Source organism: Hippoglossus stenolepis, chromosome 20 (assembly GCF_022539355.2).
Source record: "Hippoglossus stenolepis isolate QCI-W04-F060 chromosome 20, HSTE1.2, whole genome shotgun sequence".
Classification (NCBI taxonomy): domain Eukaryota; kingdom Metazoa; phylum Chordata; class Actinopteri; order Pleuronectiformes; family Pleuronectidae; genus Hippoglossus; species Hippoglossus stenolepis.
The window spans coordinates 7,431,084-7,453,144 of NC_061502.1; the positions used below are offsets into that span (position 1 = coordinate 7,431,084).

General features: G+C 44.2%; 1 protein-coding gene across 1 annotated transcript; it reads left to right on the forward strand.

The window, feature by feature from the left end:
* Window positions 1-14,649: 14,649 nt before the first annotated feature.
* gzf1 (GDNF-inducible zinc finger protein 1) lies at window positions 14,650-21,493 on the forward strand. Its single transcript, XM_035144035.2, has 8 exons — window positions 14,650-14,807; window positions 16,091-17,109; window positions 18,255-18,438; window positions 18,561-18,730; window positions 19,463-19,557; window positions 19,724-19,891; window positions 20,015-20,172; window positions 20,405-21,493. The coding sequence occupies exons 2-8, from the start codon at window positions 16,103-16,105 to the stop codon at window positions 21,203-21,205; spliced, it is 2,583 nt and encodes an 860-aa protein (XP_034999926.2). The 5' UTR covers window positions 14,650-14,807; window positions 16,091-16,102; the 3' UTR covers window positions 21,206-21,493.
* The last annotated feature ends 568 nt before the right edge of the window (window positions 21,494-22,061 follow it).

Consider the following 22,061-nt stretch of genomic DNA (forward strand, 5'->3'; position numbering starts at 1 on the left):
ATGACAGTACTAATTAGGAATGAAACAGGAAAAACATGTCATCATTAAGAATAAGTGAAAAATAAGTTGCTAAATATTCAAATCCACAGTACAGGTCTGAGACAGAATGAAAAAAAAACTGATGCAAACATGGCTGCTAATCAAAATTACAAACCAAATTCCATAACATAATAACCTGTCAGTGTGCAATCAATGCTCGTTGTGATTTATTGATGCATTTGCTCTTTGCAAACCTGATTGTTAACACTCTTTGGATTCTCCATTTTGAAAAGATGCATGCTGATGTCAGTTGCTTTCCACTGACAGTGTAGCTTCTGGGGAAATGAATAGCCTCAGCTACTTTGGTGACACAGCAGTATCATTCTTCCTAAATGAAAGCACTTTCCCAAGTTCCTGCGCATCCGCCGAGCAAACAAGCTCATTCACCGCGACGATAAGTAAAGCTGAAGTAATGCATTCACACAAACGGCAGAGGGAGAATAACAGTTGTAGACTCGGGATGTATTAAACAGCCTTCTGAATGAATGAGTAAAGAAATGCCACAGCAGCTGCATTGAGTGATACTGCGGGAGAACTTTCCACTCCAATCATCGGCGAAGGACGGAGCGAGGAGTGAGTGAGTGAGGGGGAGACAAAGATGAAGTGGGGATGAAAAAGAGATACAGATTTGATAAATGAGGGGGGCAAGCGAGGGGGAATTATTAGGGAAAAGGAGAAAACAAGAGAACGCAGCGAAAAGACAGAAAAGGGGAGGAGAGGCTGGAGGAGGAGAACAAAAGACGGAAAGCATGATGCTTGGAACGACAGTTGGGAGAGTGAGCCGAGTTCAGACTTTCAAAGAGATGCAGCGCCTGACTAATTTGCAACCACTGAGACCTCAACCAACCAAAGCCAATTTGTGCAGCACAAGGTGACCCTCGGGAGATCGAGTCAGTGTGTGTGTGTGCAAGTGTGTGCAAGTGTGTGTGAGACCGAGAGACACAGTGTTCCCATTTTTTGATAAATCCTCATCAGCGCTGCTGTGAACAAACAAGTGCTGCTTCCACCTATCAAAAAGCCACACATGGGCATCCCAACACCCACACACCCCTGCCTCCTCATCACGGGGGAAGATTAATGATCTCGCCGTTGTCTCCCCTAGATAACTGCCTCATCATCAGCCGAGCATCCCCGCCTTGCTGATCAATCATCTTAATGTAAAAAGATAGACGCATTCGTCTGATGATTGCTCATTATGGCCCCGGTAAACTCCTCCCGTGCTGCCGCGGTGTACACAGCACATCCATAACACAACCAAGGGCTTTTATTGGCCTTAAATGATTCAAAGTGAGTGGAGCTAGGTTAATTAAAGTGTGGAGTAGTTGCCATTTGTCATGATGCTTGCCAGAGGAACCTCTGTCGCAGTTTATTGGGAACTCGCAGTTTCGTGAAAACTTGCAGAGCCGCATGATCAAAACGAATCATTTAGCAATCCAAATCTGTCCGCCAAATCTGGAATGTTCCTCACCAGACACAAAAGACTTGAATAATAGAGAAAGATGCAGATATGTTGGGGGGCACCAGAATATCAATTTACTCCTCTCAGCCTGTGATATCTTTTGATGAAGTCCTCTCTGCTGCAGAGTGTGTTGCACTCTCCTGCCTCGAAGGTGTAGACACATCTGACAAGAAAATAATGAGATCACTTCAATCAAATCTGCACAGAACTCGGGGACTCTTGCCTCCATGTTGCATTATGTCATTCATATTGTTTTTTTTCGGCTGGGCTGATAAGAGTGTGAATTTGAGGGTGTGTGGCGAGGAATGAGGAACGCTCTCCTGCGTCCTGGATTAATGGAGTCAACAATTCCCCCGTGGCGCTTCTCTGATTATGCATATACCCACTCTCACTCTGCAGGAAGATAAACAAAAACAGCCCAAAGCAGGCGGCACTGCACATACTGTATATACAACATGTACACACACATACACTTGGAATGCTAGCATATGTTTGTGTGCATACATAAATATGCATGGGGACATACATGCACATATAATGAGTTACTGAACGTGTATAGGACATGAGTGGAGCATAGAACATGCACACGCACGCTCGCACGCACACAGTTTGTTTTTTTTACATGGTGAATCACCAACCTGCCAGTCTTCCTCGGGGTCTCCATCCGTATGACTCATCCCTCATCAAACGGTGGCCCTGTAGGAAAATCAACACACTCTCAAACATAGCCGCACAAAGACGTGCACACACACACACGTGCGCATTGGATGCGGACACAATCCTAAACACAAAGGGCTTCCCTTCTCTTTATGCTTGTCAGGGATTTAATGCATGTAATGCCCAACTGGGGAGGGAAGCCCCTGGCAGTGTGCGTGCATGTGGCATTTGTGTGTGTGTGAGTGCGTGCGTGCGTGTGGGTATGTGCGTGTGTGCGTGCGTGCATTAAGAGAAGGATCACATGCTCCGAGTGATGAGTCATACACAGGCTTGCTTGCCAGGGAGCGGCTGGCTGGCTGGTGGAAGGAGTTAGGCAGGAAACTCATCAGCTATGCACCGCTGAGCTCAAGACTCCAGTGAGATTCACGCAAGACTCCGACTTTCTTGTTAACTGATGTTTGATTTGCACTTGGCTGCAAAGTGGCTGCCTTCACATCTTACATGCTGTCCTGTTGTGGAAGCCGCCCCACACTTTGCAATCAGTGCCTTTAACAGGCAGTTTCACACCTCATTAGTTCATTTAATGTATTGGAAGATGGATACAGATGGTTTTGCAGAGAGGCAGTTGCAGGATGGCGAAATCCTGCGTGTTCCACCACACAAGTCTTTCTCGTTTAGGTTATCTGCTCGTGATCGAAGCAGTTTCAAAGACGGTTGAAGATTTATGGAAGTCACATTAATTTCATATTAGATTTTTTTAATTACTTAATCAACCCAATCTTACTGTGTTATAAAATGATTAATAAGAGCATAGCTAAAGCAGAATTTCACAAACTGCACACATACATAGAGGAGACCGGTGGTACTGAACTACACGGTTAAAGGTGTTGAGATATTCACAAGACTAAATCTGCTGCATGGTTTTACTGAGCAGAACAAACGTGAGCAGGGCTGCAATTCTTCCTGGACAGACACTTGAAATAACAGTGGACCCATAAGATGTGTCTTAATTCAGGGGCTGCATCCTTGGTCCTGAAATGAGAAAGTCTGGTCCGAGCCATTCCGTGATCTCTGTCACCTGCTCGTCCCGCCTTTATTGCTGTTGCCTAGTAACAGAGCTGAAGTTGAATGCCCCCTTGGTTGTTGAACATGTGTACCATTAGCTGTTTGGATGAGTTGAAGCATGATACTCAAGCGTTGGACACCTCGTCGCTTGTCGGCTGAAGTATAGATTCTGAAGAATGGATTCTGGGACAGATCGGACCGCTCATTGATTTATCCATGTCTCATCCATTATCATGGAGTAGGCTTGGTTTATGACTCATACTGCAGCCAGCTAATGGGGAGATCGAGATGATTTCACTTCACTTTCATGTCGTCCATCTTTATATACAATCTATGAGTGGACCGAATTTAGGGAGGCTTGAAAAATCCCCGTTAGCATGTTTGTCCTGCATGAGGCAGCCCTGAAAAAAAGCCAAGCAGCGAAAGAGAGACTCAACAACCATCATTCCCTTTGTGACAATAACCAGGACTTATAATGGGACTATGGTCTTAATATTGACAAACTGGGGCTCCAAGCAAAGGTATCATTACAGAACCCATGCACACACTAGAGTTTTACCGTTCATTCTGTAATGATTCTCCAGTTGGTTGTAAACGCTAAAAACACTAATTGGCAAATATGGATACTTTGAGAGTGATAAACATGGAAAGCACATGATCTTTACGTGGGGAGGGGGAGTCACTGAGGGAAGACGCTGCAGTAAAGGGATTGTAATGATTAAAGGCTTTCTCCCTGACACAGAATCCACATCAAATGTCTTGGATATGTTTTTATCCTCCCTCCATAGATCCATATGTGGAATGTAAAGGGAAGTTAAGCCATATGTAGTTAATGCCAGTGTGCGTGTGTGCGTGTGTGTGTGTGTGCGTGTGCGTGTGTGTCTGTGTGTGTGCGTGTGTGTCTGTGTGTGTGTCCGTCCAAGTTAGGGGGAGATTGAAGAGATAAGCGGACAGATCAAGCGGGTAGGAGAAATGAATGACCCAGAGGCATATGTGGTGTGTGTGTGTGTGTGTGTGTGTGTGCGTGTGTGTGAAGAGGTGCCAGCAGAAGAGATGCTTTGATGAAACAGCTGTAGGCCATGGCAGCAGAACGATGAGACAGTCACTCATCACTGTGTTCTACCTTGGACCTCGGGGTGTGTCTGTGTGTGTGTCATTGTGTGTCCTACGCATCCCTAACTACAACTCCGGTGTACCTGAAACATGCATCTCATAACCCCCCCCTCCTCAGAGTTTGGTCTTCTCCTCCACATCAGTCATCTCCTATCGCTGCCTGGTGCTGAGAAGGCTGTTCTCTTCTTTTTCTATAAAGCCCCGGATTTTGACATCTGGTGGCCTAGATAAGCAGGAAACACACTGAGCACATCAGCTGATCTGTGAGACTGAAGGGGCGATTAAAGCACATAATCTACCTGATATATAATGAGGGGAAACCGCCCCGGAACACAAAGGCAGAGAGACAGAAAGATAAGCACTCAGAAATGGGAAGTGCACGGTGCGGTGCACATCTGTCATATACTGACAAACCCTCACATCTTAAACGTTGTTGAAAGCGATTTGAAAGTGCGTGTTTGCATGTGCACGGAGAGCATATGGACATGTGTATGTTTGTATATGTGTATCAAGTTGTGTATATGTATCTCCTATCTATTATGGATGTGCATGTGTATCACTGCGTTCTAAACCCCCTTTTTGCTCCAGATGCAGAATAATAAAAAATAGAAAACGTGTATGACTCATAGCCTCGTGGTGTAGAATAACAGTGATCTGAGTGTCCCTGATGAAGAACAAATGTGCAGAGACAGACAGAAACGAGAACCCCACGGAAACAGTCGGTGACAATGCCGCGCGGTCGCCATGACAACCCGGCTCTTACCCTGCTCGGATCACCGGGAACATCACGCTTTCCTCTAATGAGGCAAACTGGATCATTTTGTCCATCTACCTGTGTACCCAGTCGTCTTTTCTCCCGTCCTCGTGCCTTTTATCACTCATGCACACGGAGCGAGGCGGAGGCGGGGGGGGGATGGAGGAGAAGAGGTTATGACTGCAGTTTGTGTATTTACCTTTTGCAATGCTGAGGAGGTGTATTGCTTCTCTGTGCTCTGATGTGAGACTCGCGATAGACAAATTGTAATAAAATTACCTTCACTAACTTCCTCACTTGCAGTGCAGTGACAAAGTCATGGCGACCTCCACACTTCTGTGCACAATGTTACGATAACACTATGTCAAACTAATGAAGTGTAATTGATACTGTAATCCCACTCTAATAGTCTATGAGGCAGGATTACATTTATTGTAAAGAAATTATTTGACACAATTCCAAACGGTAAATCATACATAATGCATCAAATATCACGCAGCCATAAAGCAGTGATATCATCTCAGTGCTGCTGTAGCTGTTGTTGTTGTTGTTGAATGATTGCTGGTGCTTTTGAAGGTTTGTTTATGTCAAGGTTAATCAATGCAGGTTATTCCAGGCAAGCTAAATCGCTACAGTTATAGTGTTTGAATGAATTTTTATCAAAAAAGAAAGAAAGAAAGAAAGTTGAGGAATTAATGAAGTATCCATCTTGTATCATATTGTATCCTACTGCATCCTATCACATCGTAAGAAATAAAAAAGGAAAGAATAATTAGGGATGAATAAAGTTTTTTGTAACATAACATATCATATTCCAAGAAAGACAGAAAGAAGGAAAGAAACATGCATGTCATCTTTTGCCTCAGTCAAAGATCGTGGAAGTGAGTAAGTATTAAAGAGCCCTCCACCAAATTTACCTGAGTACATCTGTGATATGACATTTGAAAAGACGGTTGAACAAAAAGAAAAGACAGTAAAATGATCTGATTGATTATCTGGTTCAGAGAAGTTTGAAGCTGCAGCTAAATGATTTTCACACTGTGGTGAAATACATGGAAACCAGTGGCAGCCTGTAAGAGGAGGGAGATAAATCTTACTCTCATGTTCGATGGAAACTGGTCAGCAGTAAAGTGAAGAATTTGTAAATCGTTGTTAAAGGGATAGTTCACCCAGAAATGAAAATTCATTCATTATTAGTGGGTGAAGTATTTGTGTCCAAAAAACACTTTTGGAGTCTCAGGGGTAAACTTTGTTAGGGCAGAATCCAATACAACTGAAGTAACTAGTGACCAAAGCTTCAGACGTAATAAAACTACAAACAACATAACATGCATCCATACTGCTTGTATGGTGTCATCCAAGTGTCCGCAAGCCCTGACAATCATATTCAACTCCAAACAAGGTCATTCACACCATGTTTTTGGCCTAAATGTCCACCAGAAGTTGCTAAGCTAGTGGCAGTTAGCAGAGTAGATAATGAATGAATTTCCATTTCTGGATGAACTATCCCATTAATGGGATACGACGTGCAGAACCACAGATTTGATCCTTTAAACGTCTGTGCACGATGTTACTGTCCTGAGGTCCAGCTCCAGGTCTAATGGCGGGGGATGATCTCACCATCATGCCCACGATAAAATGCTGGATCATACAATTATAGAGCTGCACAATGAATCATTCTCTTCTCCACTGACAATCTCCTCCACACTCCACTCATCTGACACTACCACACAGAGGAAGGCCCTGTTATCGCCATAATATGGATAAACAGTGACAGTTGTCTCAGACTGAAGGCCATTTCGGTGGCAGCGGATCAAATGAGGGCTCGTTATGGAAAAAGTGGCACGTCAGTGTCTGTGGCGAGGCTCGCACTCCGAGTATAAAGAGATCACAGGCCTGGTGAGATGCCTGTGCCCCCCCACCCCCTGGTGGAATGAAATTAGTGAGCTGGAGGTTCGGTCCCGTGAGTTCACTCAGCCGACAGAAAGAGACACTGTGTGTTCACATCACACACTGTCTCTGTGTGTGTGCGTGTGAGAGTGAGAGAGCAAAATAGAGCGATTGCATTATTTCTATCTCGTCCTCTCACTCCTTGCGTCTATCCTATCCCTCTCACACACTCACATACTTGTCTTGTTCCGCAGTAAATGTGTCAGTCATGGGTCTCATCGCTGGAACAGCCTGTCAGATCTGCAACCCCCCCCACCACTGCCCATTTCCCCCTCCGACTCTTTTTCCCCTCTCCTCTCCATTTATGGACTTTTTCAAAAAGGATGTTGAGGGAGAGCAGGGTTCACACAAAGAGAAAATGGTGGCTCTTAAAGCAAAGCTGTGTTTCTTTGGATTATCAGGATTTTGTGATTATCCACAAAGCGTAAAAAAGGGAATAGGTCAGCACTGAAGATCTTACTTCAAGGCCTCCGTTTTCTCACCCAGTGTGAGATTGTGTTTTATCTCACAAGGCCCTTTTCTGGAAACAAAAACTGGTGGCAGCAGAAATCAAACCGTCACAGTGCATTTGAAACAATAAACTGTGTCGGATTAACAAAACCCTGATGAGAATAATTAAAAACGCTGTTGCCATCTAACTGTATGTCGACAGGCAGCATATACTATGTGGGCTGGGCCAGTTGGCCGTATGGTCGGGCTTCATTTCACAGGTATTTTCATGTCTGTGGTCTCCGCCACTTCTGGGAGACAACCCAAAGAAAATGGACAAATGCAGTATGAAAAACACAGACCTTTGGGAGGCAGCTCCAAAGTTAATTTGACACTGTATATTTGACAGCCGGTTGCGTATTTGAAAAACAATCTGTCTTGAGCCGCTGTGTCAACAAGCTGAAACTGAGCGGCGGGGTGCAGTGTTTCTCGAGAACTATTTGTGGTTTATTTTACTGGGGGAGTCTTTCTTCTTCCCGGTTAAGGCGTCAATTGGAAACAGTGCCGTGGCGATCCCTGTCAAATCTCCTGTCCCCACAATTGGATGACTCAGCTTGAGGCCAGATAAACCAGCAGGACTTCCTGGGTGCACACCTGGAGGCTCAGCCTGTTTTACAAGCACAAAGTGGTGACAGAAATTAATTAGGCCTGTTCCGTGTGGTTACAAAAGATAACAGAGCCGTACAGACTACCTGCACGCTCTTTTTTTCTCCTGAATAAACAATCAAATACAAAATGCTGTTAATGGTACAGGAAATCACTATGGACCCTGCAGAGAGCAACTGTATTAGGGCTTTGTTATTCACATCCAAGTTCAATATTTGCTCTCTCTGTATTGTTGCATAACATTATCTGTGTCATAGTGAATTCAAGTGTAATGTGAAATAGATGTAATAGATTTGTTTTTGCAGATTGGGGCCATTTGGCCATAGACGAACCATGTAGGGCTCTTTGGGATTAACCAATGACTGTTATAAACAAGTCGTTTCCACTTCCCCACAGTTTCCAGAAATGATGCCAAAATATACCAGATACGAAACGCAGCCATCTTGGACAGAAACCATTTATTTGATGTGCACTTTTATTTTTTTGTTTGTTAAGTACGTGTCCCATCCACTAACATGGTGGAGGCAGATGCAGCCAGGCACAAGGTGGTGATCAAGACGCTTTGGCTTCATTTTTGGGGTGCAGTCATGTCATACATTTTTGTAAACAGTCTATGGGATTGACATTAAAGTTGTACGGTGGAGATTCTGACCACTAGAGGCAGTACAGAGCAATATTGTTTTTTCTTACAAACATTCAACAAGTGCTGCAACATAAAAAAAGGCAGAGAAGAAAAACACTGTTAACATGTTAACATAGATGTGAACAAGGCAGATTTCAAAAGATGCGGAAAAATAAGTTTCGCAAATGATGTGAAAAAACTCCAAACAAACTATATTGAATGGTAGAGGAATAAAAATAATTTATGGCAAAATCATTATCATGTAGATTAGTTATTATTTTCCCGAAAACTTGCAACCTGTGTTACAAAGACTGATGCTCATGAAAGAGACTCAGGATCAGGGCTTTAATGGGCAAGACTTGGTGTTCCTCCATTCACCCGCGGATATGGAAGGATGACTGGTTGAACTGGCATTCTTTCAGCCAGCCAAGGTCCCTGGTATTACACAAGTGCTGGATCCCTGCCATGTTACACAACACAGAGAAGCCAGAGGAGCAGGGCTAACCTGGCTGGGGCCGTTGCAGTCCACGGACTGTGACTCTACAGGAAGAAGTTAGGGATCAGTCTCTTTGATTTACTGTCGCTGAACCAGTGGATTTAAGATGGATAAGGTCGTCAGTGATGACAACTTAAGCTTAGAGAGCTATGATGACTTTTTTTTTTTCTTCCCCCAATGGATAGCCTGTTGACCCCGGGTGGGAGGGAGGGTGTGTGTGTGTGTGAGTGTGCAATTGCAAGGCACCAAGACCTGCCTATGCTGATCCAAACTTGTGTTTCCTGTATGGGAATACTTGGAGTAGTGCAGCGTACTTACAGTAAGTGTGTGTGTGTGTGTGTGTGTGTGTGTGTGTGTGTGTGTGTGTGTGTGTGTGTGTGTGTGTGTGTGTGTGTGTGTGTGTGTGTCTGAGCGGAGCACAAGCGAGACAGAAAAGGAAGGGAGAGACGGAAAGAGCAAGGGCATATCCAAGGGGATCAAAACCTAAACCGCAGGATATTTCTGACCTTGAGGGCGAGTGGGTAGAGCGGGGTTTGGGGAACCGGGGGTGGAAGGGAAGGAACAAAGACATGGAGGGAGAAAAAGAGAGGAGCGGAGTCTTTGGAGAGCAGCTGTAAATCCTCCAGAATCCTCCGCTCAAACCAACCATAAAATTCCAACTGAAGCCACAAAACCAGTATGAGGACTTGACGAGGGTGCCCTCTACCCACAGTGTGTGTGTGTGTGTGTGTCTGTGGTGTGCTTCTGCGTGTATGCATGTGAGCGTGCATGTGTGCCATATGTGATTAAAGGATCCGAGCAGAGGAGGCCAGGAGGCAGGCGAGTGATGCAATCCGCGGGAAGCGAAGGAGAGGACAAGAGGGCGACAGGAAGGAAGGGAGGGAAGAGAGGAAGGAGGAATTGTTGCTTCTGGGGATCCAGCTCTCCAGGAATGTGCTGATGGTCATGTCCCACGCAGTCGCGGGGAGAGAGTTGCATTGTGGGAAACTCTGCGGAGGTGACACCACCTGTTTTCGTGTGCTGCAGATTGCAAACGGATGTTAAAAGTCTCCACACATTATAAACGGATAGACTTTGTGAGTCATTACTTTTCATTTAAAAAAGGCACAACAATCTTTTTATGTTGCTGTCTCCCGGAACACACTAGTCTCTATGGCTGCAGGCTACAGGCCCGAATCCACCCTCTCACAGCAGAACGGATCTATTTTGGTGCAACCTATTCCATGTCCGTAAGTACCCACACAGGCTCGGTGGGTAAGGTGATTTGGTAAGGCTGGACAAATAGTCTATTTATGAGCATCACAAGAGTGGGCGCGGGCCGTCCTTGAGCTGGTTTGTCTGCCGTCTGAAGTGCTAAGTGGCATATACAGTTACAATAGATACTGTAGAACATTCGCAAGGACGAGTGAAGGTGGAGGAGGGGGTGAGGGAGGGAGGGAGGGTGTGAGAGAGACAGACAGAGAGAGAGCGAGAGCACTGGGAATAGAGATGGTGAGTCAGAGGCCATTTGGAAAGTAATTTCATCTCTGAATGCCGTATATCTTTTCATCAATGAAAGGAAAGTCTTTTTTTCCGAGCGAGGCAGACGCGAGAAGAAAAAACATCTCTTTTCGGTGAAATTGAGTCTATTTTGAGGGGGAAGAGGACCGACACCATTCATAGGCTTCTCTTTATTTTTGCACTGAATTTACTTTATATAGGTGAAGTTATTTGTCACAGTGCAATGTGGGGGGAGGAGGTTCAGGGCGAGACTGAACAATCGCATGTTCAGCAGCAGGTTCACCATCTACTAACGCTTTATTTTTACTAGTAAACATTAAGCAAATCTGAGGGTGATGAGATTGCCATGAAATTTGAAAGCGCTCGTAAAGCAAAGTTATGGAAACATAAACATTTTGACAAGATGAAAAGTCACTACGGTCATTAGGATTCTGGGCACCGTACATATCTGTATAACATTTTATGGCAAACCATTCAATAGCTGTTTAAATATTTCCGACCGGACCAAAGCGTCTGACTAGCGGATCCCTGGGGCCACTAGCAAGGCCATAAGATTTTGACCTTGCGTGTTGTGATCATATTTGACCCTGTGTGTGGCCTCTGTCTTCGGTAAACACCGTGTCTGGCCCCGAAAGAGTCTTCTGCCATCTTTGTGAATCATTGCTTGATGTTCCTCTGAGGTTTTAGGGGTTCCAGCGATATTCTGGATAGGCTGAGTGTGGTGTGGCATCCAGCCAGTGAAAAAGAAGGGGAAGATAGAAGAGGGGAAGGGGAAAGTGTTCGGAGAGACTGCCATCGACAGGCCTGGCCTGCTGTGTGTAGCCTGGCAAACCAACCTTGGCCTTGACAAGACTACACAAACATCTATAATATTTGCCTCCTGCCAATTTCTTACTTATATAAATATGGGTGGAGTTCCATGTCCATTTACTTAAACCGCCCTCCAAATCCGCATTCAATCAATTAAATGTATCCCGTTGTCAAAGCAGAAACATGCTATTGTTAAAAAAAAAAAAAAAAGGTATTGGTGCCTGTTGAAACACAAGTCTAAGAGGATTAAACAAAGTTCACGATGCATGTTTTCTCTTAACCAGAGCTCAGTGACTGGAGGGGGAAGAGAGGGACACCACAGAATACTGAGTTGGACTGGTTTTCGATTGGTCTGGCATCGGCTGTGTGGTCGTATGGGCGAGCACAAAGAGAATGCTGCGGTTATTGTTGGACCACCAGTGTCTGCACTTCCATGAATCGTTCTGGTGCTTACCATCACTGGTTAAGTTCATCTTGCCGGGGATTATGAGTCTCGGAGAGGTCCTGCGAGGACACTGACTGACTGACTTACCCTCACTGCATCCAAATTAGGGTGTGCGTACGAGCCAGCACGCAAACCAACCCGGGCTACAACCACCAACACCGAACTCACTGAGTTCTTCTGTGTTTTTCTTTTTGCTTCATGCACTGTGTGTATGTGTAGCCTCAAATTCAAACCGGCCTTGGTTTTGAGATTTGCCCTCTTGCACAGTGCATATTATATACGGCTGTTTGTGCACTGTGGAGCGTCAGGGCTGATATTTTCGGTTCTGCGGAGGAGTCAACCCATAGCAGAGCAAACATGACCCATCGTCGACTAAATGTTTTGTTTGCTGAGCTCATCGCCTTTCAGAGAGTGTTTGCACCTCACCCTTTCTTCCCCCCCCCTGACAACGTGATGATGAATCTGTGGGGATTTTAATTTGTTACTGGACCACTTGGTGATGCAGCTGGCTACTGAGGCTACACCTCAACCCTCGTCTGTTTCCCCCCAGCTCCCCTCTGAATAACACAAAATGCCCCTGGAGGAATGTGAAAAGTCAGCCAGTATCCCTCACTGCTGAAAATGACATGTTTTTGAGACGACTGTTTGACCTTTTGTTATTTCGGTGATGCAACACGCTGAGAGTTCATTCCCTTGATTACACGTGTCAACCAGTGATGAAATGTAGAAACCTCAAGTCTGCTTCTCTGCTGTATCTTTAACCTGACAAAGCGTCCTGGGACACCATCACAAACAACCGACCTGTTTACGTCTGACATTGACCTGAATCTGTAGCCGCTGAACTTTCAGAAAATATATCACATTATGCTCCACATGACTATACTTGCTGCACATGACTAGTAACTACAATAACTGCCTAACCTGCATGTGTTATCTTATCATTTTACTGGAGCCGTTCCTGAGCTGACAGCATTTTTATGACATTTCTATGAGACTGAGTCCAGTGTGAAAAATACAAATGAAAAATGCATTTTCACTACTGTGCCCAAAGTGAAAAATGTTTTCCTTCCATTCCTCAGTCATGTCAGAACTTGCACTAATGGAAACCAAGAATTAATTTGTATGACTTGTCTCATTAATTTTCACATTCGGCATTCTATTAAACTCTGGGCTTATTTACCATAAAACACAGCATATTAATATCTATGCAAATACTTTTGATTCCCATGAGCATTCACTTACAGATGATTAAATCTGCACATGTAGAATAGAGTGCGGTAGTTTTCCACGGAAACATGAACCAGAAAGCACCAGTTATGAATAGTGTACAGATCTATAAAATATTATGTGTGTGATTTACAAGGGAGTAATGAGATAAAAGACAGGGGAACACTGTGTTCCAGGTCAGGTCTGTCTGCGCAGCTTTGGTCCAGAGAGCAGCATGAGTCACCGGAACGGAGGAGAGATTGCTAGCTTGCAGAATTCATTAAGACAAATGTAAGGTATATGGATTTCCTCTGGAAGAGAGAGAGAGAGAGAGAGAGAGAGAGAGAGAGAAAGAAAGAAAAACATCCGTTGGCAGCTGGAGGAGCTGAACCCCAGTGACTCCGCAAGTAGCTTTCCAGACACCTCTGGAATGACAGCAGGCTTTATGCATTTCTGAGTTATGTCCGTGTGGATGTAAACAAGTTCACTTAAATCTTTCAGCATGTCGGACCTGTTTTCTATTAGGTTTGGTACCAATCTCCTAAAACTACAATACAATAAATTACAATAAAAGAACTAGTGTAAAGCACATAGTTTAGTACGTCTGCCCAGTTGAACTTTCTGCTCGAATCAGAGTAATCAGCGTGAAAACTGATCATGCTGAAGAATGTAAACTTGTTTTTTTTTTATGTCCCCCCCCCCCCAATACTTGCAAAGCACATCACGGTTCCCTTTGTACAACGGCGCCCCCGTGTGGCCACAGGGCATCAGTGCAACAACAAATACAGTTTGGGTTGCTTCTGCTTAGAATTACGGTAACACCAATTGTGACATAATCTAAACTTTAAACAGTTTCTGTAGATATTTCACCTGTATTCTTCGCTACGGTTGGGGTGACTATAAGAAATGTGGTCTTACTTTAAATTAAGCGTGAAAGAGACGTTAAGATGGAACTTACTGATGCCAAAGCTGTTCAAATAATATTTAAACGAACAATATTTAAACCAAACCAAACCTTTATACATTATTTCGCATTGAAGAGTGTTTAATTAGCTAGATAGCATTATCTGATTTAACAGCTAGCTAACATTAGCTAATTTAACACCCTTTACTGTGAAATAATGTATAAATAATTAATAGATTCCTGAATATTGTTAGTTTCAGTATTATTTGAACAGCTTTAGCATCAAGTAGCATTTTAACGTTTCTCCCACACTTGCATTTAAAGTTAGGAGACATTTCTTATAGCCAACCCAGCTTTTGAAAAGAATACAGGTTAAAATTAAATATATGCAAACTGTTTAAAGTACGAGCTAACACTAGCTAGCTACGTTAGCTTGACAGTAAACCCGGAAATGCCCTGAATGTACAACATCTTCAATATCGACAAGTTACGTTGCGTGTTCGTGAACAAACCCGTTACACTGATCCAGGAGCAGTGGTGGCACTCTGGTGCTGCGGCTTTAACGTCGACGGAGAACTGATCCGGAATCAGCCTCCTCGGCACCGGATGTCTCGGGGAAGCGATTTCTACAGGAAATATACCGTCCGACGCAGCGAGCATTTGTGAAGGGCTGCCATTTTAGCAAGCTTACGGTAAGAAAACTTGCTCCGTGTTGTTGTGCGGTAGTTTCGCCGAGCTGCTGCGGCTGCGGCTGCTTCACACATGTCCCGTGTTGAAGTCATTTGTCTCCTCCGGTTTTGTTTTTGCATAACTAAGTCAACGTTAGCTCAACCTAGCTCGTTTAGCATCGTGTCCGTGGCTCTGCTGTTAGCCGCTGAGTGTCCTAGCCGTGGACATTATGAAGACAACGCATCTTATTCACTGTGTTGTCCCGCTAGAGGAGCTTTTAGATGCGCATGTATGAAGTGTTTCAGATCCACATTGTCTTGTAAAGAGAGTTTTACAAGCATTAGCTGAGTAGTAGCTGCTCCCTTTGCTCGTGGGGAAGCAATCGTTGCCCTAATATTCGCCCCAGTAGTGATGATGCATGTAATACTCGAACTACTGCTCAAGATAAGTAGTTACATGAGTGAAAAAAAAAAAAAAATTGCACTGTCAACACAACTGCCCCCACGATTTCCTGACACTCACATGTGATCAGAAATAAAACGTGACTCAGCACAGTTCATACCTCCACCCAGGCCCGTCAGTCCCATCATGAAACCACGTGTAAACTCTATTTTTATCTGATCTTCACCTAACTGCACACATTCATAAATGTCAGTCCACTTGATATGCATGATTTCCCCCCCCTCGTCAAGTTCCAGGAGTTATTCTCTGCCACATCAACTAGATCCGCACCAACATTTAATGAATTCTGTCCTTTTCCCAACAAGTTTCGTGATAATCCATCCTGTAGTTTATGCGTAATCCTGCATACGAACAAATAAACGCAGATGAAAACTTAACCTCCTTGGGCAGAAGTAATTATAACCAAATACATAGATATTGCAGAGACTAGGACAAATAGAGGGCTTCGATAGGGGGATCAGCAGGGGCACACATGCAGCTCACTGGACCCAGAGGTCAAAGTGTGCTCCTGCTTTAAGGGGGAAAATGTGTAATTTCAAGGGCAAAACAACAGACAACAACCATGCAATCATCTGTGCTTGAAGCAACCCGGATTATACTTTAAAAGTGGGGTGTGCGATGTATAAACCGAACAACATGGAGTTGTTCTCTGAGGAGTCAACAAAAATGTTTAAGAATTAAACGTGCTGTAATCTAGATCCGTGTTCTTCCTTGGATCATGCCGCACCCCTCCATAGAAATAGGTTGAGACGTTTTTGTGTTTTTGTGTAATAACCACCTTTGCGAAGTTAAGGTAACTCATATGCCTTACAAGTCTCCGTTCCTTTTCTGTTTCTGTCCGCAGCACAAATGCATCATGAGGCGCAAAGTGGTCCAGCTCACCTCCAGGTCGCACCATGAAAACATCCTGGCTTCTCTGCATCAGCTGAGGCTGCAGGGACAGTTGTGTGATGTCACCGTGCACGTTGACTTCCAGGGGGACAAGCAGGAGTTTCGGGCCCATCAGGTGGTGCTCGCAGCATCCAGTGGCTACTTCAAGAACACCCTTCTCATCCAGGATGTAGCCCGAGACACAGTCTCCCTCTCAAATGTGCATTCTGACGATTTCTCCAAGTTTCTGGAGTTTGTGTACACGGGTAAAGTGGAAGTTGCCAGCAAAAAGATCGCTGACGTGCAAGCAGCGGCAGAGTTGTTGGACTGTAGGGATCTGTCAGAGGTTTGTGATGAGGCCATGCGTGCTGAGACTTTAGAACCCCCTAAAAAGAAAACGCCTGCATCAAATGTTGCGGATCATTATTACTTACAGTGTGACGATAAAGAAAAAGGGCCCAAAGGGAAGAAGCAGCTGGGCAGGCTAGTTCTGAAGCGGCAGCTCTCACCACAGAGCTCTGAGAATGAAGTCACCGCAAAAACATCTCAGGTGAAGAAAACAGTGACGAATGAAAAAAGCGAAGGGGGACAGGTGCAGCCGAGGAAATCCAGCCGCAGAATCCTTCAGAGGCGTCTAAACGCGACAAGAGAGGCTTCGAACAGTGAAAACCAAGTTACCAATGAAGACGCAGAGGGGTTTGAGGACAGGACTGAAGTCGAGGCTCAGCCAGAGAACGGAGCAGAGAGAAGGGATGAGTCTTCATGCAGAGTGCCGGGCTCTGATGTGGACAACGGTGAAAACGAGGACGATGTGCAAAGTAATCCCGAAGACCCCATGTTATCTGTGGATGAAGAGGAAGAGGAGGAGGAGGAGGAGGAGGGGGAAGAGGGAGAGTCCAAGGTGACGTCCAAACGAACGTCCAAAGCCCAGTTCCAGTGTGAAAAGTGCCAGCGGACCTTCCACTACGAGAGGAGCTACTTGAAGCACATCAGGTTGGACATTGTAGTTATCCTCAGATTAATTCACTGATCTCTACAACAGCTCCCTAAAGCAAACACTGATATTGTTTATTATAATCCACTATTTGACAGGAGATGGGACTAGTTTCAGATTAATTTAAAGCAGATTTTCAACAATCACGCCCAGCTGATAGCAAGCTCACAACCTCATTATCAAACATCCTGATAATCTCATAGTTGGTATTATAGTGTGATACCACTAACATTTGGTTTTCCTCTAGCGCTCCCTAGTCACTGGCTTTTGTTAGATGCTGGGGGAGAAGAACCTCAGCTGCTGCTGTGCAGTTGTTTGTTTTTCATCTCCACCAACATCTGCGTTTGTTTGTTTGTTAGTCAGCAGAATTACACACAAACTACTCAATGGATTTCCATGAATTTTCATGGAGGGGTGGGATTTTTTATGCAGATCTAGATAAGCAGGCGAGATGGGGCGTTTTTTCAACATTTTCATTCATTTCTCAAAAATCATTAATTGATCTTAATGAGAAAAAAATGATATTTACTAGTTGTGCAATTTGGTGCAGGTCCAAATAAAAATCTGGATTTAAATCTAGATTCATAAAGGGCCTTGACAGAGGTATGCATTCTACCCAGTGCCATTCTAGTTTATTAGTGTGTCCTACTTTCTCAAACACAATTTATGATCTGTTAAGAATCTGGTAAAAACCTAAATTCACTCTTTCAATAACCTGTCTAGATGAGGAAGAAAGAGGGAGAAGGGAATAAAGTGTAATTACATAGTGGATTCTGAAAACTCAGTCAAAAGTGTTATAGTAGACAGTCATAGTATAGTCAGCTTCTTAACAGCACGATCAATACTTAATTACCAAAATGAACAAAAAAAATCATACTGTACCTTCAGAGTTTTCAGAGACAGTCAAGTAGTTAGCTACTGATTTCAGAAATGTGTCAACGTGTACCCACAACAAGAAGACATGGAATTATTTTGCACACCAGTTCCTCAGCATGGCAGTCTCCAACCACAGCTCTCCGATGTTACCTGAAGTAAATAGTTTATCCACCTCTAAGGCTGGAGCTATGTCAGATGATCAGCTATCATGATACTTCAAAACAACACTTCTGATATTGCTGTGACCCATTCCCGTTCTCTTGCCCAGCACGTACCATGGAGTGAAAGCAGACGTCGTCTACCGCTGTGAGACCTGCCAGCAGACCTTCGCCAACCGCAGCAACTTGAAGATCCACGAGAAGCACGTCCACAGCAGCGAGAGACTCTTTTCCTGCGCCTCCTGCTCGAAGACCTTCAAACGAAAGAAGGATGTCGTCCGCCATCAAAGACAGGTGAGGATGCACGAAACAATGTCTCTATCTAAAAGTCCAATTCAGAGCTATTCTACTGATAAAATATTTAATCGTGACTTCTTTATCTGCATTTTTTCTCTCCCACCCCTGTTGCTTCTCAGGTGCACGAACGTAACAATATGCGTCACGTCTGCCCTGATTGTGGAAAGTCACTCAGCTCCAAAACGGCTCTGTTGCTGCATGAGCGGATACACACTGGCGCAAAGCCTTTTGAGTGCACTGAATGCAGCGCCAGATTTACCCAGAATGCTGCTCTCAAGATGCACCGCAGGTACAGAACTCACAGATGATGACTGGAAGTGAGAATAGGGGAAGGAGCTGTGTAAATGATAACGATGTAAACCAGAGGGTTGAGGTTTTAAATTTGGGGAAGTCAAGAAGAAAGTAAGTTGAGGGAGCAATACTCACCTGTTTGGACAAATTCCCAGAGTGCTGTGTCTGAGAATGTGTCGCACAGAAACTCCAGTTAAATTTTTTTATATGGTCCCTGTCCGTCCCATAGACTGTATATAAAGATGAGCGACGCGTCTCCACTTCCTCCCACTGGAATAACAACATGACACTAAAAGATCCTGGATACAAACTTTGCCATGATGCGCATTTAGAGCCAGACTCTGTGCAGTGTTTTTATAGCATCAAACAACGGAATTTAACCAAACTTACTGGAAAAATTGAACAAACAGCAGAGTGATAAGAAGCACCTACAATGACAGACTATCTTTGAGAAAAATGTATTTGACGGGTACTTTAACTTTTTAGTCTGGTCCATATCCCATCCATTAACATGGAGGAAGTGATCGAGATGCTTTGGCTTCACTTTTGGGAGCCGTCATGTCGTCCGTCTTTATAAAACAGTCTATGATCTGTCCAATCATCAACTGTGGACATAAATATACAAAACCAGTGAGTAATTATGATTTGATGATGATAGCTGGGAGTTTTATTTATACACACAAATACCATATGTGTGTGTATTTGAGGTCTAAACTGTGCCTATTTGTAGGATTCACACAGGAGAGAAGCCTTTTGCATGTGATGAGTGCGAAGCCAGGTTCACTCAGAAGCACATGTTGGCTTATCATAAGAGATCACACACAGGTAAGACTGATTTAATATTACAACTCTCAACATTTCTGTATTATCCTCTTTGTTTGTGCCTTAGCTAAGATTGTCCCTTTAAGTAGTCCTTTAGGATCGTACCCACACTGCTGTCTACACATGTGAAGATGATGTTTCTTCTGCTGTTTCTTTTTTCTCTTGTTAGGAGAGAAGCCTTTCATGTGTGAGGCGTGTGGGAAAAGCTTTGCATCTAAAGAATACCTCCGGCACCACTCAAACATCCACACTGGCTTCAAGCCGTACAAGTGTGAACAGTGTGGCCGAGGCTTCGCTCAGAGGAATTCTCTCCACCAGCATTTAAAGATACACACAGGTAACTGCAAGATCGGTCACACTTAGTTTTTCGGTCATTTGAGGGCATCGTCTGCTTTTAACCTCAACCTCCTCACTGTCCCCCTGTTTTAATTCCACCTGCGTGTGTTTGTTCCCTCTGAAGGCGAGCGTCCGTACAGTTGTAAAGAATGTGACAAGCACTTTACCCAGATCAACGCCCTGCAGAGGCACCAGCGTATCCACACGGGGGAGAAACCCTACATGTGTGCCCTTTGTAACCGCACCTTCACGGACAAGTCCACCCTCCGCAGGCACGCTATGGTTAGTGGTGCTTACCTTACTATCGTCGTTCTATCTGAAAGGGTTTTTTCAAATGTGACTGTTTGGGTACAGTGTCGCTGAAACTGGCTTTTTGACTGGGCCGACACATTTTTAAAAAAAAATTACTTTATTAATGGTATAAGGGCTACTAGTCCATGCTTATCGCCTGATAAGTTGTGCTTAAAGTGCTTTGACTGCTATGAAAACTAACGTGAGTTCTTTTGACGTTCAGACTCACGACGCCGATGCTCCCTGGAAGACCTACCTGGTGGTTCTGGAGGGAAATGTGGAGGACAAGAAACCCAAATCCACCCCCAAGGGAAAGACAAAAAAAGCAGGAGCAGGGGAGAAAACGAGCCCATCAAGAAAAAGTGGCGGTGGTGCTGCAACTGGTGACACTGTTTCCACTGGTGCTGAAGGTGACGCTGTTGCTGCCGCTGATGCCACTTGTGCTGTTGATGCTGCTGCCGGTAAAACCACCACAGATTCCATTGTGGTTCCCGCCGAGCCAATCACTCTTCCACCTGATTGGACCAGCCATGGAACCATTGCTCTGGTCAGTCACGGCGGGATCACCGTCATCCACACCGAGGTGCCACCTGGGACGCATATCCAGCCCATCATGACCACTGACGGCACAAGCACCAACCTCATTTCCTTAGATGGTTCCGCCATCCCCTTCGCTATACCTGTCTCTATGGCTCATCCCATCCCCTTGTCCTCCTCCACCACCTCTTTGTCCGTACCCTCAGTTCTCTCCCTTCCCGTCTCTGACGCCACATTGGCATCGGTCTCCGAGATCCCAGCTGTTTCAACGTCATCCGTCCTGGAAGCTGCTGTGTCACAGACGATTCTGTCTCCAGTTTCCGAGACCAAGATCAACCAATCAGAACCTGATATTCAGACTGTGATTGTCAGTGACATGGTTTGCGGAAGCGAACAAACGGCAGCCGTCGATGGACAGGAAAAGGAAAAGACAGCAGAGAACTCTTTGGATGAAATTAAAAAGACCCCCGATCAAGACGCTGTGTAGAAAGTGGATGTAAATATAAAGCTCTTTATCCGGGGCCACGTTTCAACCCCTCAGTAATGCAATTTTTTGTATATACTTTGGAATTAGCAACGTCTGAATACGTATTCTGACTTTGTCACATCTGTGATCTTCAGTGTTTATCACGACATGTTGCGATGTTAAGGTATTCAGTGGGAAATGCTACATGCTTAAGAGATGTAACTAAGGTATTTCAAGTATTGGGTATTATTAGCAAATGGTTTGTTAATGTACCGCGTGAAATGTTGCATAAATGAAGTTGAATACAAATGAAGGCGATTGTTAGTTACTAACACATAATGCCAAACCTCACAAAAGGTAAATGAAATTAGTTAGTTTCTTTTCAAATGAGTTAATTTGACAAGAAAATGTAGATTTGTTATAGACATGGTACCCGATCAAAATACTGTAATAAAGACGGGCAGTTAAAAAGAATGCCCACTAAACATGACACGGACATTGTGTTGTATAAGAGCAGGATGCAGTCGTGTCAAAACTAGATTATAGGTGATTGATTATATTGATTCGTTTTTTTTCACCAGTCAAATGTGACAGCATCAGGTTACAGTTGGACAGAGCAGCAGGTCTATGGCAGCGGAGACACAGAGGAAGGTAACAGTTCAATAAAAGGTATATATCAACAGAATTATATATTATACATATTTATCAGGCCAAACATTAGCAACACAATGTATTTAATAGCCTTCCTCATAAAAACAAGTCACTTTAGCTTGTAATACTGTATATATATTTCCACTTGGGTGACAATCTTAGGTACACTAATAAATTATCAATATACACCAGATTTTCTATAATCTCAATATAGGATCAAGCACTA